At 38.9% G+C, this 27425-nt stretch overlaps 1 protein-coding gene and 1 non-coding gene across 9 annotated transcripts in view; both read right to left on the bottom strand.

Annotated features, from left to right (window-relative positions):
* Nucleotides 1-27425, bottom strand: part of RBFOX2 (RNA binding fox-1 homolog 2) — a 253113-nt gene that overhangs the window by 109526 nt on the left and 116162 nt on the right. The window contains exon 1 of one of the 8 annotated variants that reach the window (XM_063074848.1): nt 24607-24818. The exons of the other annotated variants lie outside the window; for them this stretch is intronic. Within the exon in view, the coding sequence (XP_062930918.1) occupies nt 24607-24621 (15 nt within the window). The 5' untranslated portion in view covers nt 24622-24818. Of the gene's footprint in view, nt 1-24606; nt 24819-27425 lie in introns of those variants that run through there. 8 annotated transcript variants of the gene reach the window in all.
* Nucleotides 16508-16580, bottom strand: TRNAV-GAC (transfer RNA valine (anticodon GAC)). The gene has a single exon. It is a non-coding gene; the product is annotated as a tRNA-Val (tRNA).

Below are 27425 nucleotides of genomic sequence, written 5' to 3'. Positions count from 1 at the left end.
ATTTCTGAATTTCTCTCAAGTCATCCCACATCTTTTAGTCTGAACACGCTCTAATGACATACTTCTACTGCAGACTTACCAAAGAAACCTTTTTTAGTCATTCTGAGAAAATTAGACTCTAAACCAGTGTTTCCTAACCATTTTATTTGTTTGTTTGTTTATTTATTTATTTATTTAAATTTTTATTGAATCATAATTGATTATACATATTTTGGGAGTTCGATGTTGACATATGTTGATCAAATCAATATTACTAGCATATATATTGTTACAAATCGTACTTATTCTTTATGCCCCTTGTCCAATCTCTCTCCATCCCCCACTCTCTCCCCCTCCTCCCTCTAATTACCCTAGATTTTTTCTCTCCTTCTGAAAGTGTAATGGTTACTCTATTGATTTGTTGCCTAGATGATCTGTCCAATGCTGAGAGGTATGTTCAGATCCCCCAATATTATCGTAGAGCAGATGCTTCTTCTGTCACTCTGGAATGGGCTTTGTGGAGAGAGACATCCTCTTCTTTTGTTCGGTCTCTGCTGGTGACTCTCCTGTGTCAATGCACTCCAGTGGCTGGTGGACCATCTGCACAGTGGTTGTGGCGTCTAGCTGCTTTCGCAGCAGCCATGGTTATTGTGGTGGCTGTGGTGGGCCGCTCATATGGAATTGATGTTTTTGGCATGCTCCTTACCTAGTTGGTGGTGGTGATGGCACTGTGCCTGGTTGTGGGAGGGGGTTTGGTTCCCAGCCACATGCCTCAGGACCCTGGGTGGGCCCTGTGGCGCTAGCAGTGTGCCTGGTTGTGGGCGGAGGGTCCAGTCCCCAGCTCCATACCTCAGGAGGGCCCCGTGGTGCTGGCAGTGTGCCTGGTTGCCCCCCCCACCTTCTGGCTTGGTAGCCCAGGGGACTTCCGGTCCTTCTAGGAGTTATAGGTGTTCTTTGGTGAAATGAGACCTTTACTAGTTAATATCAAACTTTGTCTCTGGTTGTGGGTACTCTGTTTTATCTTTCAGTTCTGTGTTGGATTATTTGCTGTTCCCACCACTTAAACTCTGCGCTGGAACTAATTTGTTGTCCTTTGCTTACTTCTAAAGTGGGGGAACTTCCTGTGGGGACCAGTACTTGAGCCCTGTGGTTGAACTAAATTGCTGCTTTGCTGTTGTTTCCCTGGGGAAGGCTTTTTGTGTAGTTCAGATTTTAACAGTTGACTTTATGGGATTTCTGGGTTTAGTGAAATCCAATGCACCTGGGTTGTGCAGAAGCACTGGTCTGGGTCTGAGTCTTTTTATCAAACTGCACCCCATGCAATTCTATATTCCTTACCAGTCTCCTCTGAGTGATCCTACACTGATCAGGGGGCAGATCACCTGTCCTTGCTATGTCCCAGTGTTCTCCCAGTGGGCCCATCTCCCCCACTGCCTGTTCTGCAAACACTTCCCATGGATGGGCTGTATGCTGGTCCCTTGAGATGACTCACCGGCCTCTGAGTGGCTCCTTTTTTTCAGTTGTTCTGGCTCCTCACTCCTATGTGGGTCCATAGGAACCCTATTAGTGGTCATGCTGGCCTGGGGGCCACCAAGGCCCTCTTCTCCCATGCCACCTCCATGCATCTTCATCCAAAGGGCACAGCTGTGGCTTTTGCTGGCTCCTGCTCCACGTACTCTGCAGCTCCAGCCTGGAAGCACCTGAGGCTTGAAATGGTTGAAGAGGTTTCTTTTTTCTCTCATTGTGGCTTCTCTGGCCTTCCTGCACTCCGTAGGTCTCTCCTCCTCTTCCCCTGAGCTCTAGCAGCCCCAGCTTAGCTGTCATTGCTTTTTAATAGTTGTAAATTGGTTGATTTGTGGGAGAGAGTGACACTGAGGACTGTGTATTCTGCCATCTTGATCGGAAGTCTGTTTCCTAATCATTTTACAAGATCAGTGCCCTAACCCTTGAGCTATAGGGCCTCATTATTTCCTAACCATTTTAAAAACCCTTATTCTTTAATACTTACTCATTTTTATCTTCTGAATCTTCCATCAACCCAGAATAGCATGTACAACCTACTTTCTGAAATGTTTATTATGACTTAAAGATTTAAACATTCTTTTTGTGAACTTTATAGTCTCTCTTTTACTAACCCTGAAATTCTAATTTATACCTCCCTTTCATTCCTGTTTAAGATCATGTAAGATCATGTCTCTAAACATTCAGAATATAAATATGGACTTTTGTGGCAAAGCCCCTTCACAAGGTTCAAAATAGCAATCTATATGCAAAAAAATTAGGATAACAGAAGATTTTCAATCACTGCTGTGTCATAAGAGAAACAATAAAAACAGGGGTGGGGGGGAAGGAAACCCCAGGAGTTTCTGGTTAACTGAGAACTGTCATATGTGAGAATCAATAAAATACACAGAACTATACTGACTGTATCTGGATCACACTATGAATACCAACTATATTGCAAGAGTACATACAGACAGTGGAAGAGACTTGGCTGGACTTACACAGAACATGTTTTTTTGGATAAATGGCTAATAAAAGCAGGCCTCAATTTCCTCTCAAAACATATATTATATTTTTAGGTTTTAACTTCCAGTAATTTGAACTTTCAGAATTTGTTTGGAGAAAACAAGCAGGAGTTTAATGAATTATATTCCTTTGACTTTATATTCAGACAAGAGTTTAAAAACACATGATTTAATCCACTTCCCAATATATTGAAAGACATGACTACACAGAACATGAAATTTAAAGAAAACAAATCGCAAGGGCTCTCAAGGTATTCTGGATTGCATTTTATTGTTTTCAAAAAATCTTTTCCATATTAGAGTCAGTAACTCCAGGGTTCCCTTGCTTTTCTTGCTTCCACTTAGTTCCATATGCTCATTTTAAAGGTTTGCTCTTCTCATTTTTACTTCTTCATGCCACTTGGCTTCTACTCAGCAGTATCCTGGGGGAATTAGTATGTTGGCTATCTCCCTTGCAAGATATTCTAAAAGGTCACTATTTCATTTGTGTTAGTTACCTGGGGAGAGATAGATGAAGGGAAACTGAACTTTGGCAGTGCATAAACATGTTTCTAAGACCCATGCTCTGAAATATAACTGGGTTTTTCAAGTAATGTGTACTGTACTGTCTGGTAGAAGGAGAGGGGAACAAAAGAAATGTGTAGGTCAAAGAATGGAATAAAAAAAGTAGGAAGTTGTGAAGGTCCAGTGCAGAAGGAAAGGCATTCTGAACAACAGTTAAGAAGAGCTTCAGACTGAGTACAGCCTCAATTTGCAACAATGGAAAAACAGGGAAATAGTGAAGTCCTCGGAGCAGGAATTAAGAAACTAAAATAAAGGCTGGTCAAGGTAGAAACTGGGAAAAGATTGATCTCCTACAGAAAGAGGTCAAGATGCAAATAGTCAAGTCTTAGAATACGGTATATCAAACTAGCCTAATCAAGTGCCATCATGCACTAGGGCAAAAAGACCAGGTGAACAGACTAGCCAATCTAATAAGGGTAACGTTTAAACCATGGCACATGAGTAATGAGGCATCAGATTACTTAAAAAACAAGCTAACCAGTGGGAAAGTAGCTCCTTAACATAAGGCCAGACTAAACTCTTAATTCAGAGCAGAGGGAGTTGAACTTGGAAGCTTTTTGTATCCACAGCTAGCAGGGCAAGGGCAGGCAAAGGCTGACAATTCTAAGCAAGATGGTGAACTCAAGTTCAAATCAGTTCAACATCTACTGACTACCTAATGTGTCCAGCACTATAACAAGTGCTGGAACACAGAGAATTCATCGCTGCCTCTGAAGAGTTTACAAGAGAAGCTAAAATGATTTGTTCACGATCACTTACCATGGGGATGCTCTTAGAGGATGTGATGTGTTAATGACTGTAAAATGCTTAGTATTAAGCCTGGCAAATGGTAGGCATTTAAAAATCAGTAGCTGCTAATCAGCATCTTTATAATTATCACCACCGTTACCACAATACCCATTACCACACTGTAGGGATTACAGATCGTCAATTCCAGAAGAAACGGCTTTAAACTATGAAAATTTGTTACTGAATGGTTTCTTCCTTAAGACTATGCCCACCAGACTAAGGATTTCTATTAAAACTAGGGCAAGACTTCTTCCCACTCATGATCTAGTTCTTATAATAGTCCTAGTGACACTGTTTCTGGCAAACTTTCTCAATCAGTCATGCAAATGTTAGCATCAACACAGTCTCGTACCCATGCTACCCAAATTTTTTATAAGGTATGAACTTGACTTCATATTGTTGTTGATACTGACAAAAGGAGAAAAGCCACTGAGTCTTCAGAACAACTACTTTCAAATGTCACAGATCAAATGGGAGAAATTAGAAGGGATAGCACAAAATCTTTCCTTCCCTTAAGCGTGAAAGTAGGGCTGGCTGGTTACCAGTTGGTTAGAGTGTGGTGCCGATAACACCAAGGTCCGGGGTTTGATCCCTGTACTGGCCAGCTGCCAAAAAAAAAAAAAAAGAGTGAAAAGTACATGACCATCATCTTCTCGACTCATACTTACTGATCTCCCATAATGAATTAGATGCTTTAGAAAAAGCATACTTAAATAACAGTATCACTAGCCTCCTCAGGCTAAGTTCTGAGAAATAATGCTGTTAGAAAACTTGCCTAGCAAAAAGCAGTAAACTACAGAAAAATAAAACAAATATGTACTAAAATGACTAAAAGTAATTTATCTAGAGTAAGTTTAACTGAAAAGTTTTCGGTATGTTTAAGAGAAATATAAAATATGCTATCTATTTCCTATATTTTTAAAGAGAAAATAGATAGATAGATAGATAGATAGATAGATAGATAGATAGATAGACAGATAGATATAGATAGATAGATAGATAGATAGATACATAGATACATAGATACATAGATACATAGATACATAGATAAATAAATAAATAATACAGTAAACTTACAAGTTCTTTAAAAATATGTCCAATTCAGGGAAGGGGTGAATGGAGATAGAGGACATAACATAAGGCATAAAAAACATAAAGAAACAAAATGAGAGAAAAAGAAAGAATGGTAAAAACAGAGAAAACGACATAATCCTAAATATCTTAGGGAAAGAGGAAAATAAGGGAGGGAAAACAAAATGGAACTAATAGTGATAAAAGCTAGAATAAACTGTAGCTATCAATCATAGCTCTTCAACACCTCTGTTTTACTGATGAAGGAATTGTGGTCGGGCAAGGTTGAGTAATTTAGCACACAGTAAATACCCAAATTTTTTATGAATTAGAAAGACAAGTGTTATGGACTGAATGTGCGTGTCCCCCCCAAATTTATATGTTGAGGGCCTAACACCCAGTATAGCTGAATTAGGACATGGGGCCTCTAAGGAAATAATGAGGGTAAAACAAGGACTGGGTGGGGAGGGCAAGGGGGTGTCTGATCTATAGGATTAGTGTCCTTATAAAAAGAGACAGCAGAGAATTCACTCCCTCTGTCCATCCCACTCCACCCCCACCCCCTGCACTAAAAAGATGTCATGTGAGCACAAAGAGAGATGGCAGTCACCTATGAACCCAGAGAAAAGGACTCAGAATGAAACCTTCCTTGGTGGCAACTTGATCTTGGACTAAGATCAAATTTCTGTTGCTTAAGCCACTTAGTCTGTGGTAATTTGTTATAGCAGCCCTAGCAGATTAAGACAACAAGCATTGAAGTCTTTAGGCAAATCATTCAAAAAGAAAAGTTTTAACTTACTTATTAAACTTAAAATATAAATATATACCTTACCCCTCTTTCCTTCTCTTTCCTTTCTGTTAGAGAATGAGAAGGGGGCCACTGGGCCACTAGCTAGGTTTAGTTTAAGCAAAAATCCAGGTAACATTCCTAAAGGCAAAGCTTCCCTAAGATGCCTACATACAGTAGAAACTCAACAAAATTTCATTCAATTAACTAGTGGTCAAAATCGATTCTATACCTACATAAGTAACATATCTAGTCCCCAAACTATGCACCACCAACTATAAATAACAAATGTTCACTGGTATGTGTGCGCGTGAGTGTGTGTGTGTGCGTGCATGCGTGCATGCACGTGTGTGTGTGTGTGTGTTTTGCAACCCATGCCATAAAGATATAGATTGCCATTTTAAGAATATGGGGTTTTTCTCTCTCTTTTTTTTTTTTCTGATGGCTGGCCAGTACAGAGATCAAATGCTGGACCTTGGTGTTATCAGCACCACACTCTAACCAACCGAGCTAACTAGCCAGCCTCCATTTTAAAAATATGGACAAGTCCTCAAAACGTTTTTCCAACCTGCCAACTCACATAGCCCCTCCTCATCCTCTTAGGAGTATAGACTTTATATTTTAAAATTTATATTTTACTGGCAAACAAAGATAAATTTTTCATTAACCAATTTTAAGAAAACTGCCTAATATATTGTTTTATGTAATAGTAAAAAATAAAAGTAAAGCAATAGATTACCCAATTCTAATGTAAATTTTAAAAGTTAAAGTTAAAATTTAGTTTACTTAAGTAAAAAAGGTAAATCTTAAGGGTTCAAAGAAAAATGAAAAGTTTCTGGAAAAAAAAACAAATTACCAATAAACAAAAGTAGAAATCTAACCCTCTTCATTATGTATGTCTTATAGTACTGTCTATACCCAAAACAGTTACTGGCAATTAGCATAGATTCAAAAACTGATGAATGAATGGGCTAAATATATAACAGAAAAAAGAATAAGAAGAACCCAGAGCTTATGAATAAGGGGGGTATGGTGGATTGAGTTATGTCACCCCAAAACTCCCTGAAGCTTGAATTGTGTCCCCCAAGTTTTACATATTAGAAACTTAGCCCCCACTGTGACTGCCAAGAGGGTGGGAAATCCTATTATGGTAATTGAAAGGTGGGGCCTTGAAGAGGTGATTGGATTGTAGGACCATGCCACAGTGAATAGATTAAAAATAGTGATTAGGTGTGTGGTTCTGAGGGCTTTAAAAGAAGAGGAGAGTCTTTCTCTCTCTCTGCTCTCTTTGCTTCCACCATCTTGCAATGTGAGACCCTTGGGTCACTGTCACCACCACCAGATGGACTTTGGACTTCCCAGCCTCAGAAACTGTAAGAAATAAATTTCACTTTCTTTATAAATCACCCAGTTCCATGTACTTTGTTATTAGCAACATAAACAGACTAATACGGGGGGGAGGTACACTCAATTTTAAGTAGCATTTCAATGGTCTTAAATTTGTTAATGAAATGTATCCAGAAAAAAAGATTATACCAAGAAGAGGGAGCAAAAAGAATATTGTTCTCCTTGTAACATTTATTAGATGATATAGAATAGTCAATTCCACAGCTCACCTTACAGATGAAAGACCCTTAAAGCCTCCAAATAAAACTCCTTTAAACGAATGCCTACATGGGTTTACTTCCTCTGCTCTGAAAAAGATATTATAGCCATTATATAATTGGCTTAAAATTTACAAAATGAATCATATTCTAAAAATGCATTTTTATTTCCATTGTTTAGAACTCTGATCACACTTCCCCATTAAGAGAAACACACACACAAAGAGATTTATAACTGGTAGTTGGGTTTCCAGACCAGATTACAAGAGCCTAGTAATATAATGGGGGTGGGGGGCATTTGAGTTCACTAAACCAGTAATGAACCGGAACTACTATACACATGAAATAAAAATAACAGAAAACAAGATAGTAATATAGCAGCAAATTACAAATAATGCCACTGTAATTAAAGAGGAAATTGTTTTTTCCTAAATCATCCTTCATGTTGGTTGGTAGAAGACAAATTTAATCACTGACTAAGAAAGTGGAGATGTCTGTGGAGATTTAGAAGAAGTAGGAGTACTTTCAAGGGTTTTAGTAACTGGTGCAACTTTTTCTAAAAAAGAATTTCAATTTTATTTCAACACCTACAATATTTCCATTTTCCCTGTTACAAATGTAATTCTAGTTAATCAACCATAAGGAAAATAATTTTTTATTTCATAGATGGAACAAAAAGATGGAGACAAAGAAAAGGAAACACAGCAAGATTTAGAACAGAATGGGGAAGGGAAAAGTAATAATTAATTAATACTTGCTAGAAGGAGAGGAGGGAAGAATGGAAGGGAAAGAAAAAGGGAAGAATGTGAATATTTAAAAAAATGCTGGAATGTAAATAACTAAAGTTTAAGTAGTAAGAGAGACAGAGGTGAAGGACAGAAAGGAGGACCCAATGTACACATGATATTTTTAAAGGGGAAGAAAATAGGTGGTAAGAGGACACCCTGAATAAGACCGTTCTCAGTACTGCCATTCAGGAGTACAGCTGACTCAGAAGAACTGGGATGGATCTAGAACAGTAACAAATGTAATAATTACATATATTGAATATTTACTATGTACATATCAGGAACTGTTCTGAGAGCTTTACATGGCTCAGAACAATCCTCTGTAATAGCTGCAATTTTTCTTCTCATTTTATATACGAAAAAGCACGATAATTTGCCCAATGTCATTTAGACAAGATGCATCAGAACCAGGTTTGGAACCCAGTCAATTCGGTTCCAAAGCCTGAACCATTAAAGCAGTACCGCCTGGACAGTACATGCCATCACACACACACACACACACACACACACACACACACACACGGACACACACACACACACACACACACACACACACACACACACACACACACACACACACACACACACACACACACACACACGGACACCAGTCCATTGTAAATGAGAGAGAATGACAGGTAACAACTACAAAGGGAGTTCCAACACTATAAATTCCCAGTCAATTCGGTTCCAAAGCCTGAACCATTAAAGCAGTACCGCCTGGACAGTACATGCCATCACACACACACACACACACACACACACACACACACACACACACACACACACACACACACACACACACACACACACACACACACACACACACACACACACACACACACACACACACACACACACGGACACACACGGACACCAGTCCATTGTAAATGAGAGAGAATGACAGGTAACAACTACAAAGGGAGTTCCAACACTATAAATTCCTTATTGTTACTAAGTATTCCCTTGTAAATGAAAAAGTAACAAGTAGAAAACCTCTGGAATTTAGCACCCATTTGACAAATATTTATTGAACACCAATCACTATTCTAGACACTGGGGATACAGCAGTGAACAAACCAGACAAAAATCTCTATAGGAGGAGACAGATACTAAAAAAGATATTTCTAAAATATTTAGAAGATGGTAAGTGCTATGGAGAATTTAAAACAGAATGGCTTAAAAAGGCCTTAAGATAACATTTGGGCCAAAACTTGAAGGAAATGGGGAAGCAAGACATGAGGATATGGGAAGAAGAGCACTGCAGGCAGAAGAAACAAGTACAAAGTGCCTGGCAAGTTTGAGGAACAGCAAGAAGGCCAATGGAGTTGGAGGAGAGTGAGAAATGGAAAGAACAGAAGGAGATCAAAGTCCAAAAGGCACCCAGGAGCCAGCTTGACCAGAGCCCTGTAAGGACTCTGGTTTTTCTTCTGAGTGAAACACATCAAGGAATTTTGAGCATGATCTGATTTATATTTTTAAAGGATTAGGTCAGATGCTGTGATCTGAATAAATTATTCAGCATCAATGGTGGAAGCAGGGAGACCAGGCAGATTATTACAATAATCCAGGCAAGAGAAAATGGTAATACTGAACCGAGATAAAGTAGTAGAGCTAGTGAAAAAGAATCAGATTTAGGTTCATTTTGAAAGGCAGAGCTTAAAGGATTTGCTAATTAGTAGAACTGGATGAATAAGAAAGAAGAGCCCAAGATGACTAAGGTTTTTTGGTTTTGGGGGGTTTTTTTTGGCCTAAGCAACAGAAAAGTGTCATCATCTGAGAAGAAAAAAACTGTGGGTTGAGCAGGTCTGAGGGTGGCGGAAGGTAAGTGAAGACCAGGAGTTCAGCTTTGGATGTTTAAGTTTGGAGGTTACTATTACATATGAAAATGTCCAAGGCAGTTAGACATAAGCTTCTTGGGAGACGTCTGGCCTGTAGGTACACATTTGAGAGCCATTAACATATAGACAGTATTTAACCCTCATAATACCATCAGAGTCCACTAGGCCCAAATTTTCTTTTTTGAGCAGTTCTATTTGTAAGAATTTATATTTTATAACTTATTCCTTCTTAGAGATATTCCAAAAAACAAAGAGAAATGTTACTTTAAAAAAAAAAAAAAAAAACTCATTCTATCTTGCAAGTAACACGGATTCCTTGGACTGTTTTATAAATTGTGAGATTTTAGAGATCTTTTCTTTTTATATCTTGAAACATTCTGAGTTTTCATCAACCTTTAGTCATTAACTATTCTCGGCCGTGTAAATAATGACTAAAATAATAAAATAATGGACCAATGGCATACTCACCTAGACAAATGATGCGATAGTGAAATAAACCATCACTAACACATTATCCTTCAGTTTTCTTACTGCATTGTGCAAAGTACTACATCATCTTTCAAGAAGGCATTAAAGAAGACTGAAGACACCAAATTTATAGTTAGCTTAGTTTTCACTGAACACAGTTAAGAGTGGTTTTTCACTTTCCACCCATAATGGTAAAGAGAAGAAAATTAACAGAGGAAAATATTTCACAATTATTAGATGAATCAAAGGATAATACAAAGACAGAGAGCAACACTCTAAACTCTGATGATGGCAAAATTTGATACATAAGTGAAATCTCAAGATTATGATTCTTTAGATGATGATATATCCTAATTTAAATTTTTTCAGTCAAGAATCAATAAGTGAACAATATATTTCCAAGAATGAAAAGGAAATATGATGTTCAGTTCAACAAAAAGCACTTCCTCATGCAGTATTTTGCAACAAGAACTCAGATCATGCTATTTTACTAAAAGGACATGTGACAGTATTCTTTCATCTCTTATGATGTTTGTGTGACAAAATTTACTTGATACAGTTCCTAAGTGGTCAAATGCTGATGGTAGGTATACATAATAAAGGTAACTGGAAGGAAACAGATGATGTGTAAATGAAAAAAATTCTTTGGATTGATTGTTCTGAATAGTGTTTATAAATATTAAAATAAAAATGTTTTATAATTATTGAGCAAAGAAGACATCCAGGGTCGGCCCGTGGCTCACTCGGAAGAGTGTGGTGCTGCTAACGTCAAGGTCACGGGTTCGGATCCCTATATAGGGATGGCCGGTTACCTCACTTGGGAGAGCGTGGTGCTGACAACACCAAGTCAAGGGTAAGGATCCCCTTACTGGTCATCTTTAAAAAAAAAAAGAAGAAGACAACCATTCTCTCTTCAACAAATTATGTAGGGTTGAAGTTTTAAAAAACCTTCCAATACTGCATTTAGACTATATAAGCACAAGAAGAAGAACCAGAAGTAATGATAAATCAGAGTCCATTGGACATATATCTGAAATCTGGAATCAGAATTTACAAGATGAATATGTTCCAAGTTGATGCATGTCAATTCATGAGCAACTGACTGCATTTAAAGGAAGTTGCCTTTTGAAGTACATATGCTTTCAAAACTAGTAAATAAGTGAAACATCATATGTTTGAAAGATTCAGATCTACACAAGCAGAGATCTACAAAAGAAGTAAGAGCAGAATCAAAAGTAATACAAGCACTGACATAAGAACTTAAAACTTCTGGCATAAGTATAACTTGTGACAATTTCAGAACAAGTTTGGGATTGGCTTGAGTACTACTCAGCAAAAAACCTGCATTAGCTGGCACTACTAGAAAGAACAGGCTTAAACTTCAATGTATTTTCACAAATGGAAAAGGAACAGAAATCAAGAGCACATTATTTGGATTTCAAAGAGATTGGATGTTTCTTTCTATTCTAAGAAAAATGTTAACACTCTTCTCAGCTCAATGTATTCTCAGCTATTAATATATTCAAAAACCACTGTTAAAAAAAAATACATGAAGTGATCTTGTACTATTATAAGACCAAAGGAGGGGGGACACACGTTGCTAAGATGGTCAGAACCTTTACTTGCAAAAGAATGGCTGGAGGATAGCCCATGGCTATATTCTACAATATGATTAATATTAATGCAGTGAACGCTTTCACTTTATGAAAAAGCATCAATTACAAGAGTGTGAATTAATAAGACAATTCCTCACACAGCTCGGAAATGAACTTGCAGGAATAAATACAGAAGTACAAAGAGAATGTCTACCCTCTCAACTGTGAGCATAGGTCTCAGGGAACAGGAAGAAAGAGGATATAAAAAGGACAGAAAATATGAAGTGCTGCAAAAAGGATAAAAACACATGAACAGCATCCAAATGTGACTCGTAGTTACTGTAGGGGTGATATGTAATTAGTTGCATAAAATGTATTTTTTTTCTTATTTCAAATAAAGTTGTTTTTCACTATCCCTTTACAGGAGAAACTTCCAATGAGGTAGGAAGAAAATCAGAAGAGTGTGATGTCTTGGAAGTCAAGTATTCAGGAAAGTTTATCACAGAGGAGGGAACGATCAGTAATATTACGTTCTACATAAAGATCAAGTAAGATAAGGACTGAGATCTGAGCACTATATTTAGCAGCATGGAGGTTACTGGTAACCAGTGGCATGGCGGCAATAAAAACCTGACTGTGAGAGTTTAAGAGCAAATGGGAGAAAAAATGGTGGGAGCAAATATAAACAATCTTTTTGAATTTTGCATTAAAGGAAAAGAAATTCAGCAGTAGCTGGCAGAAGAGTAAGGTCAAGCGTATTATTTTTAAATAGGTAAAAGAACAGCATAACTGCATGCTAAGGGGACAAATCTAATAAAGAGAAAAAAAAAATGACGATTTCAGAGAGAGGAGAGAAAATTGCTGGATCCATGTCCTAAAAAGTTTAACAGAGGTAGGACTTAGTATACAACTAGAGGGTTGGCCTTATATAGGAATGCAACTGCTTCACAGGGGGTGGTGGGGAAAGTGTATTGACACTGACAATACAAGATGGGTAAATGTGGTCTCCTGATTGCTTCAGTTTCTCACATATACTCTGGTAACTATAAGATCTGTGAAAAAGCCAAAGGAAGTAGACAATTGAACAACAGGCATAGCTTCTGAGGAGCCTGGTCTAGACAGCATGGTACTGGCACACCTTTCTCACCTACCCTCTGGGTTTCTGTTCTCTGAAATCTCTTGTATCACGAAATAGCATAATTTTCTCTTCAAAGGGGAGGCAGGGAATGGGAGGCACAAAGGAGTCAGTGGTCCATAGTGACTCTGAAATCCAGCTTGACAAAAGTTGAAAGTTCCTTGAATAGGTCTCAAAGCTGGGGGAATAATTCTCCATGACTCTCACCTCCAACATCTAGGCTCTTGGTTCCAACCTCTGAATCATCTTTCCATTCTCATGAAAGGTAGCACATGTTAGCAGCTGAGTATTTTCTCAGCCTGCTTCCTGCTAGCAGAATTTTAGGGGTGACCCACAGCTTCTTTTCAATTTAAACAGCTTCCTTTCCCTTTCAGTCCTAGCTGCAGTGGGTAAATCTCAAGGCATTAGAATAAAACTATACCCACAAATATATTCAAGATAAGCCCTTGTCTACCTTAGGCTCCTGCTAAAATGGCTAGAAGCCTTATTGTTTGACTGAGAGGGCTTTTATATGATTGGGTAGTACCCTAAGGCATTCACTACATTTGATTTTTCTCAGGTCTTAACAAAAGGTTTTACAGTCACACTTTCAGCTTCATCTACAGACCACCAATCTCCTGGCAATGCCCTTGAACTAATCTTTGCTAGGAACCCATGTCCTAATTCTACCATCATTTGCCATCCAGAAAGGCTGAGAATTTTCAAAACCATCAAGTTCTGGCTCCTGTTAATAGTCCTTCCCTCAATTTATTTCTCTCCTCTCACATTTTACTATAAGCAGAAAAAGAAATCCGGGGGCACCTTCAATGTTTTGCTAAGAAGTTGACTTAGCTAGATTTCCCAGTTCATTAGGCACATTTTCTGCTTTCCACATAACTACAAATGAGAGTGTTTCTAAACTTTCTGCCACTACATAACAAGGATCCCCTTTCCTCCAATTTCTTTCCATTAAGCCCTCATGGCAATCCCCTCAAAGTCCCAAATTTTACGTGTTCAAGGTACTCTAATTCACTAACACTCTCCTCAAAGTCCACTGCCCAATTTCAAAATCACTCCCACATTTTAGATTTGTACTATAAAGCACCCCACTATTGGTACCAAAATCTGTATTATATGTAACAAATCACTCTCAACATAGCAGCTTAAAACAATATTTATTATCTCACAGTTTATGTGGATCAGAAATCCAGCTGGGATTTCAATCAAGATGGTAGAATAGATGGTACCGAGTGTCACCCTCTCCCACAATCAACCAATTTCCAACTATTAAAAAGCAACGACTGCCAAACTGGGGCCACTGGAGCTCAGGGGAAGAGGAGGAGAGACCTATGGTGCTCATGAAGGCAGGAGAAGCCACAATGAGAGAAAGAAAGAACCACTGACCATTTCAAGCCCCAACCACTTCAAGGCTGGCCCTGATGAGTACATGGAGCAAGAGCTGGCAAAAGCTGCTGTCGTGCCCTTGGCATGAAGTTGCTCAGAGACTACAGGGGAGAAGAGGGCCTTGGTGGCCCCCAGGACTGCAAGACCACCCATAAGGTTCCCATGGACCCACACAGGAACAATGGGCCACAGACAACTAAAAAAAGGAGCCATTCAGAGGCTGATGAGTCATCACAAGGGACCTGCTCATGGCCCATCCCATGGGAAATGTTTGGAGTGTGGGGGATGGGAAATACTGGCCCACTGGGGGAACACTGGGGCACAGAGTGGACCGATGCTCTGCCCCCCAACCAACACAGACCCACTCAGTGGAGACTGGTCAGGAGTATAGATCTGCAGGGGGTGCAGTTTACTGAAAAGACTTAGGTCCAGACCAGAGTTTCCATACAACCTGGGTGTAGAGGACCTCACCAAACCCAAAAGTGCTTACAAGGTCAACAATTAAAACCTGAGCTGCACAAAAAGCCGTCCCCAGGGAATCAGCAGCAAAGCAGCAATTTAGGTCAGCCACAGGGCTCAAGTGCTGCTCCCTACAGGAAGATCCCCCATTTTAGAAGTAAGCAAAGGACAACAAATTAGTTCCAATGCAGAGTTTAAGTGGTGGGATAGTGAATTACCCAACACAGAACTGAAAGAAAACACAAAACACTCACAGTTCAGAAACAAAGTTCTGACATTAACCAGTAAAGGTCTAACACCACCAGAGAACACCTATAAAACCTAGAAGGACAGGAAGCCCCCAGGGCTCCCAGGCTGGAATGGGGAGGGCCTAAGGCTTCAGCCACACCCCCTCAACTTTCATATCCAGCCCAGCCATGGCCAACCCCGTTAGTGCCCCGGGCTCCCAGGGTTGGGGGGAGCTGAGGGCCTTAGTCCCACTCGCCCCCACCAAAGTCTACATGCAGCCCACCCACGACTGAGCTGCCGGCAGAAGCCCCCTGGGCTCCCCTGCCAGAATGAGGGGTGCCACAGGCCTCAACCATGCTCTCCTCTCCCTCCTTCCACTCTATCCCTCTCCTCCTTTCCCCTCTCCCCCACCCCGCAACTGCTCCACAACATCTTAGAATGTAAAAATAATAATTATAATAAATAAATTTTTTTAAAAAGGAAAAAAGCAAAGGAAATCCAGCTGTGTTGGCTAGGTGCCTCAGGCTCAGGGTCTCTCACAAGGCTGCAATCAAGGTGCTAGCTAGGGCTGCAGTCATTCAGGTCCAACTAACAAGGATCCACCCCAAGCTCACTCACCCGGCTGCTGGCACTCCCCAGGTCCTCATCACTGGCTGTTGGTCCTAGACACCATCAGCTCCTTGCCACAAAAGCCTTTCCATAGGACTCCTAACAACCTGGTTGTTTGTTTCTCCCAGTGTAAGGGCTCTGAGAGAGCTAGAGATGGCAAGCACCCAAGAGGTAACCAAATCTTGGAAGTGACATCCCATCACTTTTGCCATATTCTGTTTATTCAAAGTGAATAGTACGTCCAGTCTATACTTAAAGGGAAGACATTACACACACATGAATATCAGGAGGTGGGAGTCAATGGGACCATCTTAGGCTGCCTATTGTAGACTAGTTGAAAGCATTATAGCAACTGGTTAAGAGTGCTGACTCTGAAGCAAGACTGCTGGGTTTGGATCTTGCTTCCTCATTGTAAGATGAAATTAAGAACGTGAAATAAGATAATAGTTGTTAAACCACCTGACCCAGTGCCTCATAAATAGGCATTTAGGAATTTCTGTTCCCTTCCCCCTTCCGATCCCAATTGTCTTTAACAATAGTGAAAATTTCTCTGGTATTGATGTTATCTGCAAACATACAACATCAGAGCAATGTGTTATTGAGCATCATGTAAAAATGATTTTGATTTTCAATGAATCCAGGAAACTTATTTCTAATAAACTTTTTTTTAAAAGAAAGATGACCGATAAGGGGATCTGAACCCTTGACTTGGTGTTGTCAGCACCACGCTCTCCCAAGTGAGCTAACCGGCCATCTCTATATAGGGATCTGAACCCGTGGCCTTGGTGTTATCAGCACCACACTCTCACAACTGAGCCACAGGCTGGCCCTTATTTCTAATAAGCTTAATAAAATTAAACAAGTAAACAAAGGATAAAAATAAACATCTACAAATAATGAAATATAGCAGTGGAACATATACCACATGATAGCAACTGCTCCCCCCAAACTCATACTCCCCCACCTCTGGCCTTTGGCATTTACTGTACAGTCCTGTTTAGTGAGACTTTTTAGTCTAATCTTGACAAAATCTTTTTACCTAATTGGCAATTACAAGTACAATAAACAATAAATAAATCAATAAGAATATTTTAATTTACATGTCAGTCTATTTAAAAATGCTGCTGGGAAGTTAATCATGCCCATTTTACAGATGAGACACAACAGCATAAAGATCATGTGACTTGTGTATACGCATACAGCAGCTTAACTACTTAGCCAGAGACAAAACTGTAACCAGCATATGATGTAATGCACAATGAAGCCATAATCGGTTATTTCTGATTTCCACAGATAGGGGAATCTTGCTAAAATGACTAGTGATTAAAGGATTCATCTCAGACTCAGGAAAAATCATTTGACAGTTATTTTAAAGAATGAAAGCTATGCCCTGATTTACTTAACCTCTAAGTTAATGATCTAGATTCAAATAAGTAACACAAGGATACACAAATAAGACAGTATAGAACCTATAGATTTAAGTGGAATCAAAACCCAGGATTTTAGTTGGACACTTTGCTACATAGACACTTCATTACACCTAGAATACCTAATTAACCTTTCAATCAATATTTATGGAGTGCCTATTCTATGCTGGCCTTATATTATAAGTAATATATGTTCCATTATTTAATATTAGTGAAGGATGCTGAAAAAAAAATTTGTGAAGAGAAGCGGCAAGCTCACATTCAGAGAAGGCTGCTGATTCTTAACAGGAATGCAATGCTTTCAACCAGAAAACATTACATATTTCCACAATCAAGAGGGGAAAATAAGAGTTAGTGAAGGAATATTGTAACTCTAAAAATGTACTTTTTTGTGGAGAAAAAAACCTGAGGAAGTGTATCTTGGTAGTAGAGTCCCCCAACTTCCCTACACTTGTCAGTATGGACTTTCTCCCTCCAAACTTACAATTTGGGGGTGGGGAGGACTGGCTGGTAAGGGGATCTAAACCCTTGACCTTGGTGTTACCAGCACCACGCTCTCCCAAGTGAGCTAAATGGCCAGCCCCTCAAACTTATAATTTAAAACCTGCAAAAGTGAGTATTGGCTTAGCTGGTTCCAAATTTATTCCTTAATTTATAAATTTTACAACAAAGTTCCATATTCTGGTTTGAAACATGACAAAAGATATTTATTTAATTTTAAATGGCACATTAAAATAAACAGTAACAGCAACTTTCTCATGCAACTGGAAGCTTACCATCCTTTAGCATCCATTCATCAGACTTTCAGTTACTGAACTATCTTATTTGTTCCCATGTTTACAGTTTTCTCTCCCCAGTTAAAAAATACAAACTCTTTATGGAAAAAAACTTTGTCTTGTTCATTGCTCTTTCTCTACCCCTTAAAAAATAACTGGCATCAGTAGTTACTCAATAAATACATGTTAACTGCTTGAGTCTCATACTATTAATATCATAATTTGTTTAGTCCCTAACAGTTTTCTGAGCTTTTAAATTATGTATTAAACCAATTTCATCCAAAGTATAAACATAAAAACTGCAATAATAAAAGAAGCCTCTTATTATCTTTCTAATACACAAATCTGATTGTATCTGACTCTGCTTAAAATCCATCAGTGGCTCCTTAATGGAATAAGCAAACAAAAAATCTTAAATTCTAGATAATCTGACCTCCATAATTTTTAATTTTCACCCATTACTATTACACTCATCCCATGCATACAAGCCACATGGAATAACTACATATGGTTTCCCCACAATATACAAGCATATTGGTTTACCAATCTATTCCTTTTTTGGAAAATTAATGACCCTTTCTACTCCTCACTCATTCCACCTGTCTATCTCCCCTCCTCTGTAAAGACTTTTCTGGACTCCCAGATGCTGCTAGTTCTTCTGTCCTCTACCAGCTCTGTCTCCTGTTAAACAGGAGAGCTCTCCCTACTCCAAAAGCCAATCGCACATTTCCAAAGCATAAGAACAATTACCTCTTCTTTCTCTCATATATTATACTTCTTCTACTGAAACAAACACACATAATTAACTTTTAAACATGAACAAGTATCTGCATTCCTCAGAGTCAAACCCTTCCAATAACTGCCTATACTCATTATTTCTACCTCCATTTTCTCACTTCCCCATTGACTTCTCAACTGACTCCATTCAGGCTTCTACACTCCTCATTCCACCAAAATAACCCTGGCTAAAGTCACCAATGACCTCCATGTTGCTAAATTCATGTACATTTTTCAGTTCCCTCTGTTTGCCACACTCTCTTACCTTGATTTCCTAATGTGCTAGTTTTTTTCCTAAAGAATAAGATCTCTAGAACCTTGTCTCCTGCTACCTTTGAGGATTCATCCTCCTCTACCATGAATTAACTTCTCTTCTTGCTCTATTATTTTCTCCCTGGGTCATTCTCATCTTAAGCCATCATCATACCTGCCCATGACTTCAATTACTATGACATGCAGATTTTTCACAAATTTATAGCTTAAGCCTCTATCTGTCCTTGTATTTCCTGATCTAGGTAGCCAACTATCTAAGCAATCATTTCCTTTTGAACATCTCAAAGTTACCCAAAAATATCAAATCTAGATTCAAATCCATAATCCCCTTCATCTTCCCTCTTTAAAAAAACCTGGTTCTCTTCCAAGTCATAATACTGTCCTGTCAATCTTACCTTCTGAGGATCTCATACAGTTCCACTTCTCTCCAGCCCATGCTATCATACCATTCCCTGTCACTTAGACTATTACACAACAATCACCTAACTTCTCTCTGTGCTTCTACTCTTCTCTAATCTGTATAGATATTTAAAAAAAAAAAAATCTAATTATAAACTCCACCTCACCCTACTCCCAATCCTACCTAAATTCATTTAATGGCTTTTCACTGCCAAGAATCTATTCACAGTATCTGGCCTTAAACACTATCTGAACCGAACTGTTTTTATATTTTATAAAGACTGGATTTACTATTAATTGTGTAGACCAATAGAATGGTAAAACAGTGATAAAATGTGAGCACTAAAAGATTAACCTGACTGAAACATGAATAATAAGGTGGCGGTGTCATTGTTTTTTTTATTATTACCTTATACTTGCTTAGCACAAAATAGCTTCCAAGAAACTTTCACACAGATCTCAATAATCTGTTAGTCCCAACTTAAAGATTAGGAAACTAATGCTCAGAAAGTTCATACACTGACAAATGGCATAACCAAGACCAAAAACTATATGTTTTGACTCAAAGCCCACGATTTCCAAGTTTTATGATAAAGCCATCAGTTACTCACAACTTTATTTTGAAATTGACTGATACACATTTTTCTAAGATTATTCCATCAAACATTCCCAAGAATTATCACATCCTTTTCACAACCTGAAAAATCAATTAAGCAACTTGTCTCAAGTAATTAATGGTGATGGAGACAGAATTCAGGCTTCCTTATTTTCACTTCTCTGCTCTACTCTCGTATCATGCTGAATGGTTGTAGTGATAAACTGGAAACTACTGAAACAAATAAGACAAAACGCCAAATAAGTTGTAGTAAGCTTTGGGGCTAGACAGACCAGAGTTCAAATCCTAACTCTGCTGATTCTTTTTTTTTTTTTTTTTTAAAGATGACCGGTAAGGGGATCTTAACCCTTGACTTGGTGTTGTCAGCACCACACTCAACCAGTGAGCGAACCGGCCATCCGTATATGGGATCCGAACCCGTGGCCTTTCTGTTATCAGCACCGCACTCTCCCGAGTGAGCCACGGGCCGGCCCTTAACTCTGCTGATTCTAAATTTCATGATTTTAGCAAGTTACTGAAGTTTCTGCTTTCTCATCTGTAAAGGGAAGATAACAGCTAACTCCCAGGTGTGCTGAGGACTGTGGGAGATATATGCCTAACAGATATGTTATCACTCAATAGACAGTTTAAAACAAAACAGTGAGGGAAAAAAAAAAAAAAAAAATCAGCCTCACCCAAAAAAGGATAGTGTGAAAAGAAGTAAGAGCCATAGTTTAAAAAAAGATGGGATTGAGTTTCCAGCTCTGCCATTTACTGTCTTCTCTTAGTCTTTTTCCTCCCTTCTAACAGTAGAGATGATGAAACCTAGCCCTTAGCAATGTTGTGAGAATGAAATAAGATAACACAACACGTAAGAGCTCCTTCTTAATTGAATAGCATCATACAAAAATCATTATTATCTGTACACACATACTCTCTACCACTGTTATAAATTCACTAAGGGTATGAGATGTCTTTAGTCATCTTCATATTTGCAACAGCTGGCTCTACCCATCATAAGCATTCATTAAATGCTGGTGGAACTGATTTGTTAAGAAGACTGATCTATGACAAAACAACATTTCAAAATGAAATCCAGAAGTTCATCCAAATTGAATATGAGCAAGACAGAGCCTGGTGCCAGCCTAGCTAAGATCAGCTCAGACAGGGAAAACATACTCTGCCTTCTGGGAATCTAAATAAGTGGTCTATAATTTGGTTTACTGGATATAAATTGTATAATCATCAAATAAGTAAGTTCCCTCAGTACAGGAATCATATCTGACTGTCTCTCTCTCTTTCTCCCTCCCATTTTGGACGATGAAGAGAAAGGGAGAATAAGTGACATAATGAATGCTTAATAGTACTGTACCCTCTCCAAAAAAATTTAAAAACATTTAGAACAAACAATGAGGATGTTCTCCATCAGGAGGCAACCTTAATGAGGGCTCTCTAGCTATGAATACTTAAAATATCAAATAAGGGGTAAAATATTTCACATAATTCTCACTACATGAATTTAAAGACATCTTCAACATGACAGAGAAAAAACTCCAAGGCAGTAAGTACACTAACTCTGCTAATTCTAAATTATATGACTTCAGCAAGTTACTGAAGTATCTGCTTTCTTATCTGTACAGGGAAGATAACAGCTAACTTTCCAGTGTGTTAGCTATTCAAAAAGTTGGCTTGTGTTAGTTATTTACTGAGCATCTATTATGCGTCACACACTATGTTAAGCATGCTTCATAGATTACCTCAAACCATCACAACAATTTCATGTGGTAGGCATTTTTTTCCCTATGTGACAAATGAAGAAACTAAGGTTCAGAAAGTTTAACTTGTTCCTGGCCACATAACTGGAAATGGCAGAGGTGGGATTTAGACCCAGTGAAATATCTAAAACCCATATTCTTTACACCATACCATGCTGCCCACCGATGCTACCAAATTCACTAAAAAAGGACGATGACAACTGGAAAGTGGGGAGAAGATCTAGCAAAGAGGCATACACAGAACACAAGATAGGATTCTATCTTAATGTTCTAGACATACAGGAGCAAATTAATGAGCTGCATCTAACTACACAAACTAAAATGCTTGGATGAGCTGTAAGTTTTACCCTTCAGTTCTACAGGTTCTAAGAATGCCCATACCATTCAGAGGTATTAACAACTGAACACGGTTCACCAATTTTTCTAGAATACTCAGCAACAGTGCTTTTGACTCACTACTCGTACTAAACCATTCAGAAAACGGAGGTGATATATGTATTATATGAGGGTACTTCAAAAAGTTCATGGAAAATAGAATTAAAAGATAATAAGAATCTTTCCATGAACTTTGTGAAATATGTTTACAGCTTTCTCATGGTCATGAGAACTTAAACATCCTTGCACAATTGGGCATCTTTCGGGCATACCTACCCTACATAAAATTCATCTCACAGAATTTCAGAATCAGAAGCGTTTCAGTCCAATTCTATTATCTTATGGATGTGGAAACTGAGGCTCAGAACAGTTCAATGATTCCCTAGAGTCACACGGTTTGGTACCAGCTAAACCTAGACTAAAACTCTGATCTCCTATTCCTCCTCCGGTAAGTGTTCTCCACGGCAGTTCCTCAGTACCTCCCATTTAATGCTTGACCACCTAGATTTCCTTCTCTTTATCTGGGTTTTATATAGCTATGGCTCCTTCTGGCTGCCTTCACTGAATTCAACAAATGTGTGGGTCATTGGGCTAGATGATACAGATAATAAAGAGATAGAACTTTATTTATTATGTGCTTTTTGCCCTGCAGACGGTTCTACCCAAACATTCAGGTGTCATGACACACATAGAAAATGGTAGTATTTGGGGGGTATATAGTGGCAAACAAACTAGGGTGTACATGGCCGAAGGGACCAGGGGAATCCTAAGCCCCACCCAGATGCTCCAAGGGTTGTGGGGAGTAGAGAGGAATAGTTATCTTCGCATAGTAATCTGACATGTGGTATAGTGGTTGGGAAGCTCTGTGACGAGGCTAATAAAGGGAATTGAGATAAATATACAAATAACTATAATACAAGCACAAAGGAAATAACTAAGAAGACTGTCACTGTCTGCTTTCATCATACATAAATGATGGAAAATAAGATTAATTCAACTTGCTTCCTTTCATAACTCCTCCTCCAAACAAATCAAAAGGTGGAATAGCCCATCTTTCTGATCAACAGTGCTGATCAATCCCACGCACAAGGTTGCAAAGAGCCTAGACACAGATTATTGTTCGCAGGGATGTAAAAACTACTTAATGCACATTAGTATGTCAGAAAAGTTCTTTGAGTTCTTACAAATACTACAAAAATCAATAGATATGAGGAAATTACATTTAAAGGTCATATTAAAATATGAAGGGAGCAGCAGGAAAAGCCACCCCTCCCAACACACACATACACACACACACACATATATATATATATATGCATACACGCTTTTGATCAAGCTCCATCTCCACAAACTTAGTTAACACTTTGCCTTTTGATATTTATAAATTTAGCCTGCCTGAGCCAAGTAGGTTCCTACAATCCCAGACATCTGGGCTGAAGGGCAAAGGGCAAAGTGAAACTTTCAAAAGCTGGCCAGTGGCCAAGGGCATCACATCTAGCAGGCTCCCTTAGCAACACACAACAGCTGTCCGCTCAAGAGAGACACCGCCATCTTTGCAAGGGACTATAGATGTTTTTGTTTTCACAACTAAAAACGGGAGATTCTGTTTTATTTTCCCTGTCATTCTGCTAAAAGTTGTTATATTTCATAATTTATAAATCTCACCAATCCCAGAATGTGAGGCTGATAAATTCCCTCCATCCCAATTTACAGTGCCACAGTTAACAGTAAATTAAAATATATAAAGTATTAAGTTCCTGGCAAATATAAAATGCTTTATAATGTCTAGTTATTAATTACTACTCTAGCTGCTATAGACTTGGTTTCTAACTAAGGGCAAGTCACTCTTTGTGACTTAATTACTTCCATCATACCATTTTAATAACAAGTGACCTATTTCACAGGACTATTGTGAAGGACAATAAAAATTACTAGATAAAAACTTACAAAAATTTACTCCTAATTAGGAATTAAGCCATCTACTGGCTCTTAACATCTAAAGATGTGGCTTGATTATCAAAGGTCAGGACCCCCAAAACAAAATACAAGTCGATCCTGAACCACCAGGAAGACTGCAGCCCTTGAAGTAACCAGCTCATTTCACCTGCCCTACTTGCCTTCTCCAAACCTACCAAGCCCAGGGGATGGCACTGCACTGGGAGTTCAGCCTACACGCCTAAGTCTAACGAGATAAACAACATTTAAAAAAAACCAATGTCACAATCACTGCTAGGTCTTAAAAATCTAACACCTGTGAGTAGAAGGGGATGTGGCAGTCTGTGCTCTGTGGGGAAGGCCATTTGTGCAAGAGCAGAACCTCGCAGCTTTCCACTCCTTATATGTGCAAGTGCAAACCCTCACCCACAGCACTTTGTACTCACCCAGAGGTACATCATGTCAGTCCGGGCTGCTCAAACTCAGCGGTCAGTTGATCCTGGACTGCAAAAAGGCACTTCAGTGAACTGTAGTAAAGGAGGTGCCAGAATGGGGGCCAAGGGGTGGGGTGGGGAGAAACCCCCCCAAAATCACTTGAGTTTAAAAATCCTAAAAAAACGAACGATCTCCTCCCCCCCTCCTCCCTCCTCTCCAGCTGACTGTTCTGTTGTTCTCTCTCCTCCCTCTCCCCCTCCCCCCCTCCTGCCCTCCTTCCCTCCCTTTCTCTCTCTCTCTCTCTCTCTCTCTGGGAGTTCCCAGCCCAGAGTGCCAGAGTGTCTGAACTGGAGTGTACAGCATACTCTCTCTGTATTAGCCTTCAGGGAATCTCTCTCTGTCATTCTACTTCTAGAAACACGATCACCACTCACAAAGATTACTGCAAAAGACAGGGATGGGTGGGGTTAGTAATAAACCACCAGCACCAGTTTCTAATGCTAGATATAAATTAGTTTAAGATGAGTTATTTAAACATGAATGAAGCAATCAAAAAACTCTACCCTCCAATATCAAGGAAAGGGAGCCAAGCTTCCCCTCTGCCCCAATTCTACTGGAACCTCTTGCAGAAGCCAAGCATGCACACAGAACCTGCTCAGAGCCTACATTCCCTTCCCACAATGTCGGCCTGACACCACTATTTTTTATACAGTTTCAACACTAATAATTCTTATAAGATTTTAAAACAAAGAAAAACTTAAATATAAATTCGAATAGGCTTTCCATCTTTTTTATTACCACTGCCCTAGTTCAGATCAACATAGCCTTCCTTCTAAAGGAGGAAAGGACAAGAGCTTTAAGAGTCAAGTGGATCTTAAGCCCCTCACATGTTACAGACACTTCACAAGGCATGTGGATAGGGCAGGGCGCAAGGCCTGGGTTTGTATTCTGGATCTACAATTATTATCATTATGGCCTGGGCAAAGGTTTCTAACCTGTTTAAACTTCTGTTTCCTCAACCAAAAAATGGGTATAATACTTCTTTGGGAGTTGTCATTAGATCAAATGATATGACTATGTAAACTACTGCCATGTTCCTGGTGACCACGTTTCTAATTTTAGTTCAATTCATTTATTAAGTGCCTCCTATATGCCAGGCAAAGCTCTCATCCATTATGTCTAATGATGAACAAGTATTTTCAAATCATTGTCCTAGTGGTTTTTATTCAGAAAATAACTGAATTCTCCTCTACATGCCTATGCTCATGCTCTTTCTTACTTCCCTGATCCATTTCTCTATGTTCAAACCCAAAAGCCCACCCTGACTGTAAGTGATCTCTCCCTTGTCTGCGGGGCCTGGTGTCTGTAGCATGGCATTCACTTCTGCCAGTTACTTACAGGTGTTCCTATTCCAATTTTATCTCCTTTTCCACATCTTTCAGGACAGAGACCTAAGATCTAGTTTTGGTTCATCTATTTTAGGCCATGGAGTCTTTTGCAAAATACCTAGCACACAGTAGGTGCACAAAACATTCTCAAAGAGTTATGTGTTTTGAGGAATATTCCACTCCTTTAACTCATTAAAAGAAAAAAAAAAAGTCAAAAACAAAAAGAAGAGGCCTACTGCCTTCCAGCTGCTTCAGGGTTCTTGTTCGCCCTCAGACATGTTGAAACAGCTGGCTCCTGCTTATAAAATCTCCAAGTAAGGTCTGCAAGTCTCACCCTCGAGGTAGGCCCTGTGCAGGTACTAGGCACCTTCACTCTCCCTACCTAATGCTTCCCACTGTAGGGCTCTGGTCTTAGTTACCTAAGGTAGAGCTTCTTTTTCTCTTAGGGTAGAAGTCACTTTTCTTTTTCTTCCACACTAACTATGTGCCTTCCACAGGAGAGCTTATATCACCTTTTCTCTCCCACCTTAAACTCCCAGCTCATTTAAACTTGGAGAGATGGGCGCAGGTTTTCTTCTCTGCCTCTCCCAAGCCTTTTCTTTTTCTTTATGCAGAACCTCTCTGCTTCCTCTGAAGGCAGGATTACCTCATTTCTAATACAAAAGAGGAGTAAAAACTTCTAAGCCTGAGATAGCCCTTTTTTTTTTAACTAAAAGAAAAAACAAATCTTAACTTTCTATAAACTATTAATTAGACTCTTTATATGTCCATAACCAATTTCTATATGCAACTTTTCATAGTCCATGCCTTACATCTTAAGTCACCAGCCCTCCCCATACTCCACTTTAAATAACTATATTGAAATCACACTGGTAAGAGACTATGGTCTTTTCAAACTCTTGGAAGAGTTTGTTATTACACTCATTCATTCCATATTCATACTGTTATTTTACAGTGTTATCTTTTAATCAAGATTGGGATGGGACAAAAATAAAAACAACACAAAGCAGGAGAAAAATACAGAGAAAAGAAATTCTCAAAATGAAGTAAGAAAATATTAAATGTGTCACAAAAACTCTGAAAACTACCTCTAAAACTCGCATGGGTGGAACAATTATAAACTTATTTGGAACCACAGGAAGGGTCTTTAAATTCCTATTATGAATGCATCTGTTCCTTTTCTGGTCATAACTTTTAAAATTAGGTGAATAGCCTGGTCAGAAATCAAACTTGTGTTTCCTTCACCCACATACACAGGCAAGCTAAGTGAATCTTTTTTATTCATGCTCCTGCATGTCCACATTTCCCTACCTTTAAAAAGGGAGGAAGGAAGGAAGAAAAATTTTTTATTTTCAAACATCAAAGTCAAATAAGGAATCCTATGGCTTATAAATACATGGTATTCACACGAAGAAACAAAAAGGCATAATAATTCCACACTA

Source organism: Cynocephalus volans, chromosome 12, assembly GCF_027409185.1.
Source record: "Cynocephalus volans isolate mCynVol1 chromosome 12, mCynVol1.pri, whole genome shotgun sequence".
In the NCBI taxonomy this organism is placed as follows: domain Eukaryota; kingdom Metazoa; phylum Chordata; class Mammalia; order Dermoptera; family Cynocephalidae; genus Cynocephalus; species Cynocephalus volans.
The sequence above is the reverse complement of the archived record's forward strand: the minus strand, read 5'-3'. Positions and strand labels throughout refer to the sequence as shown.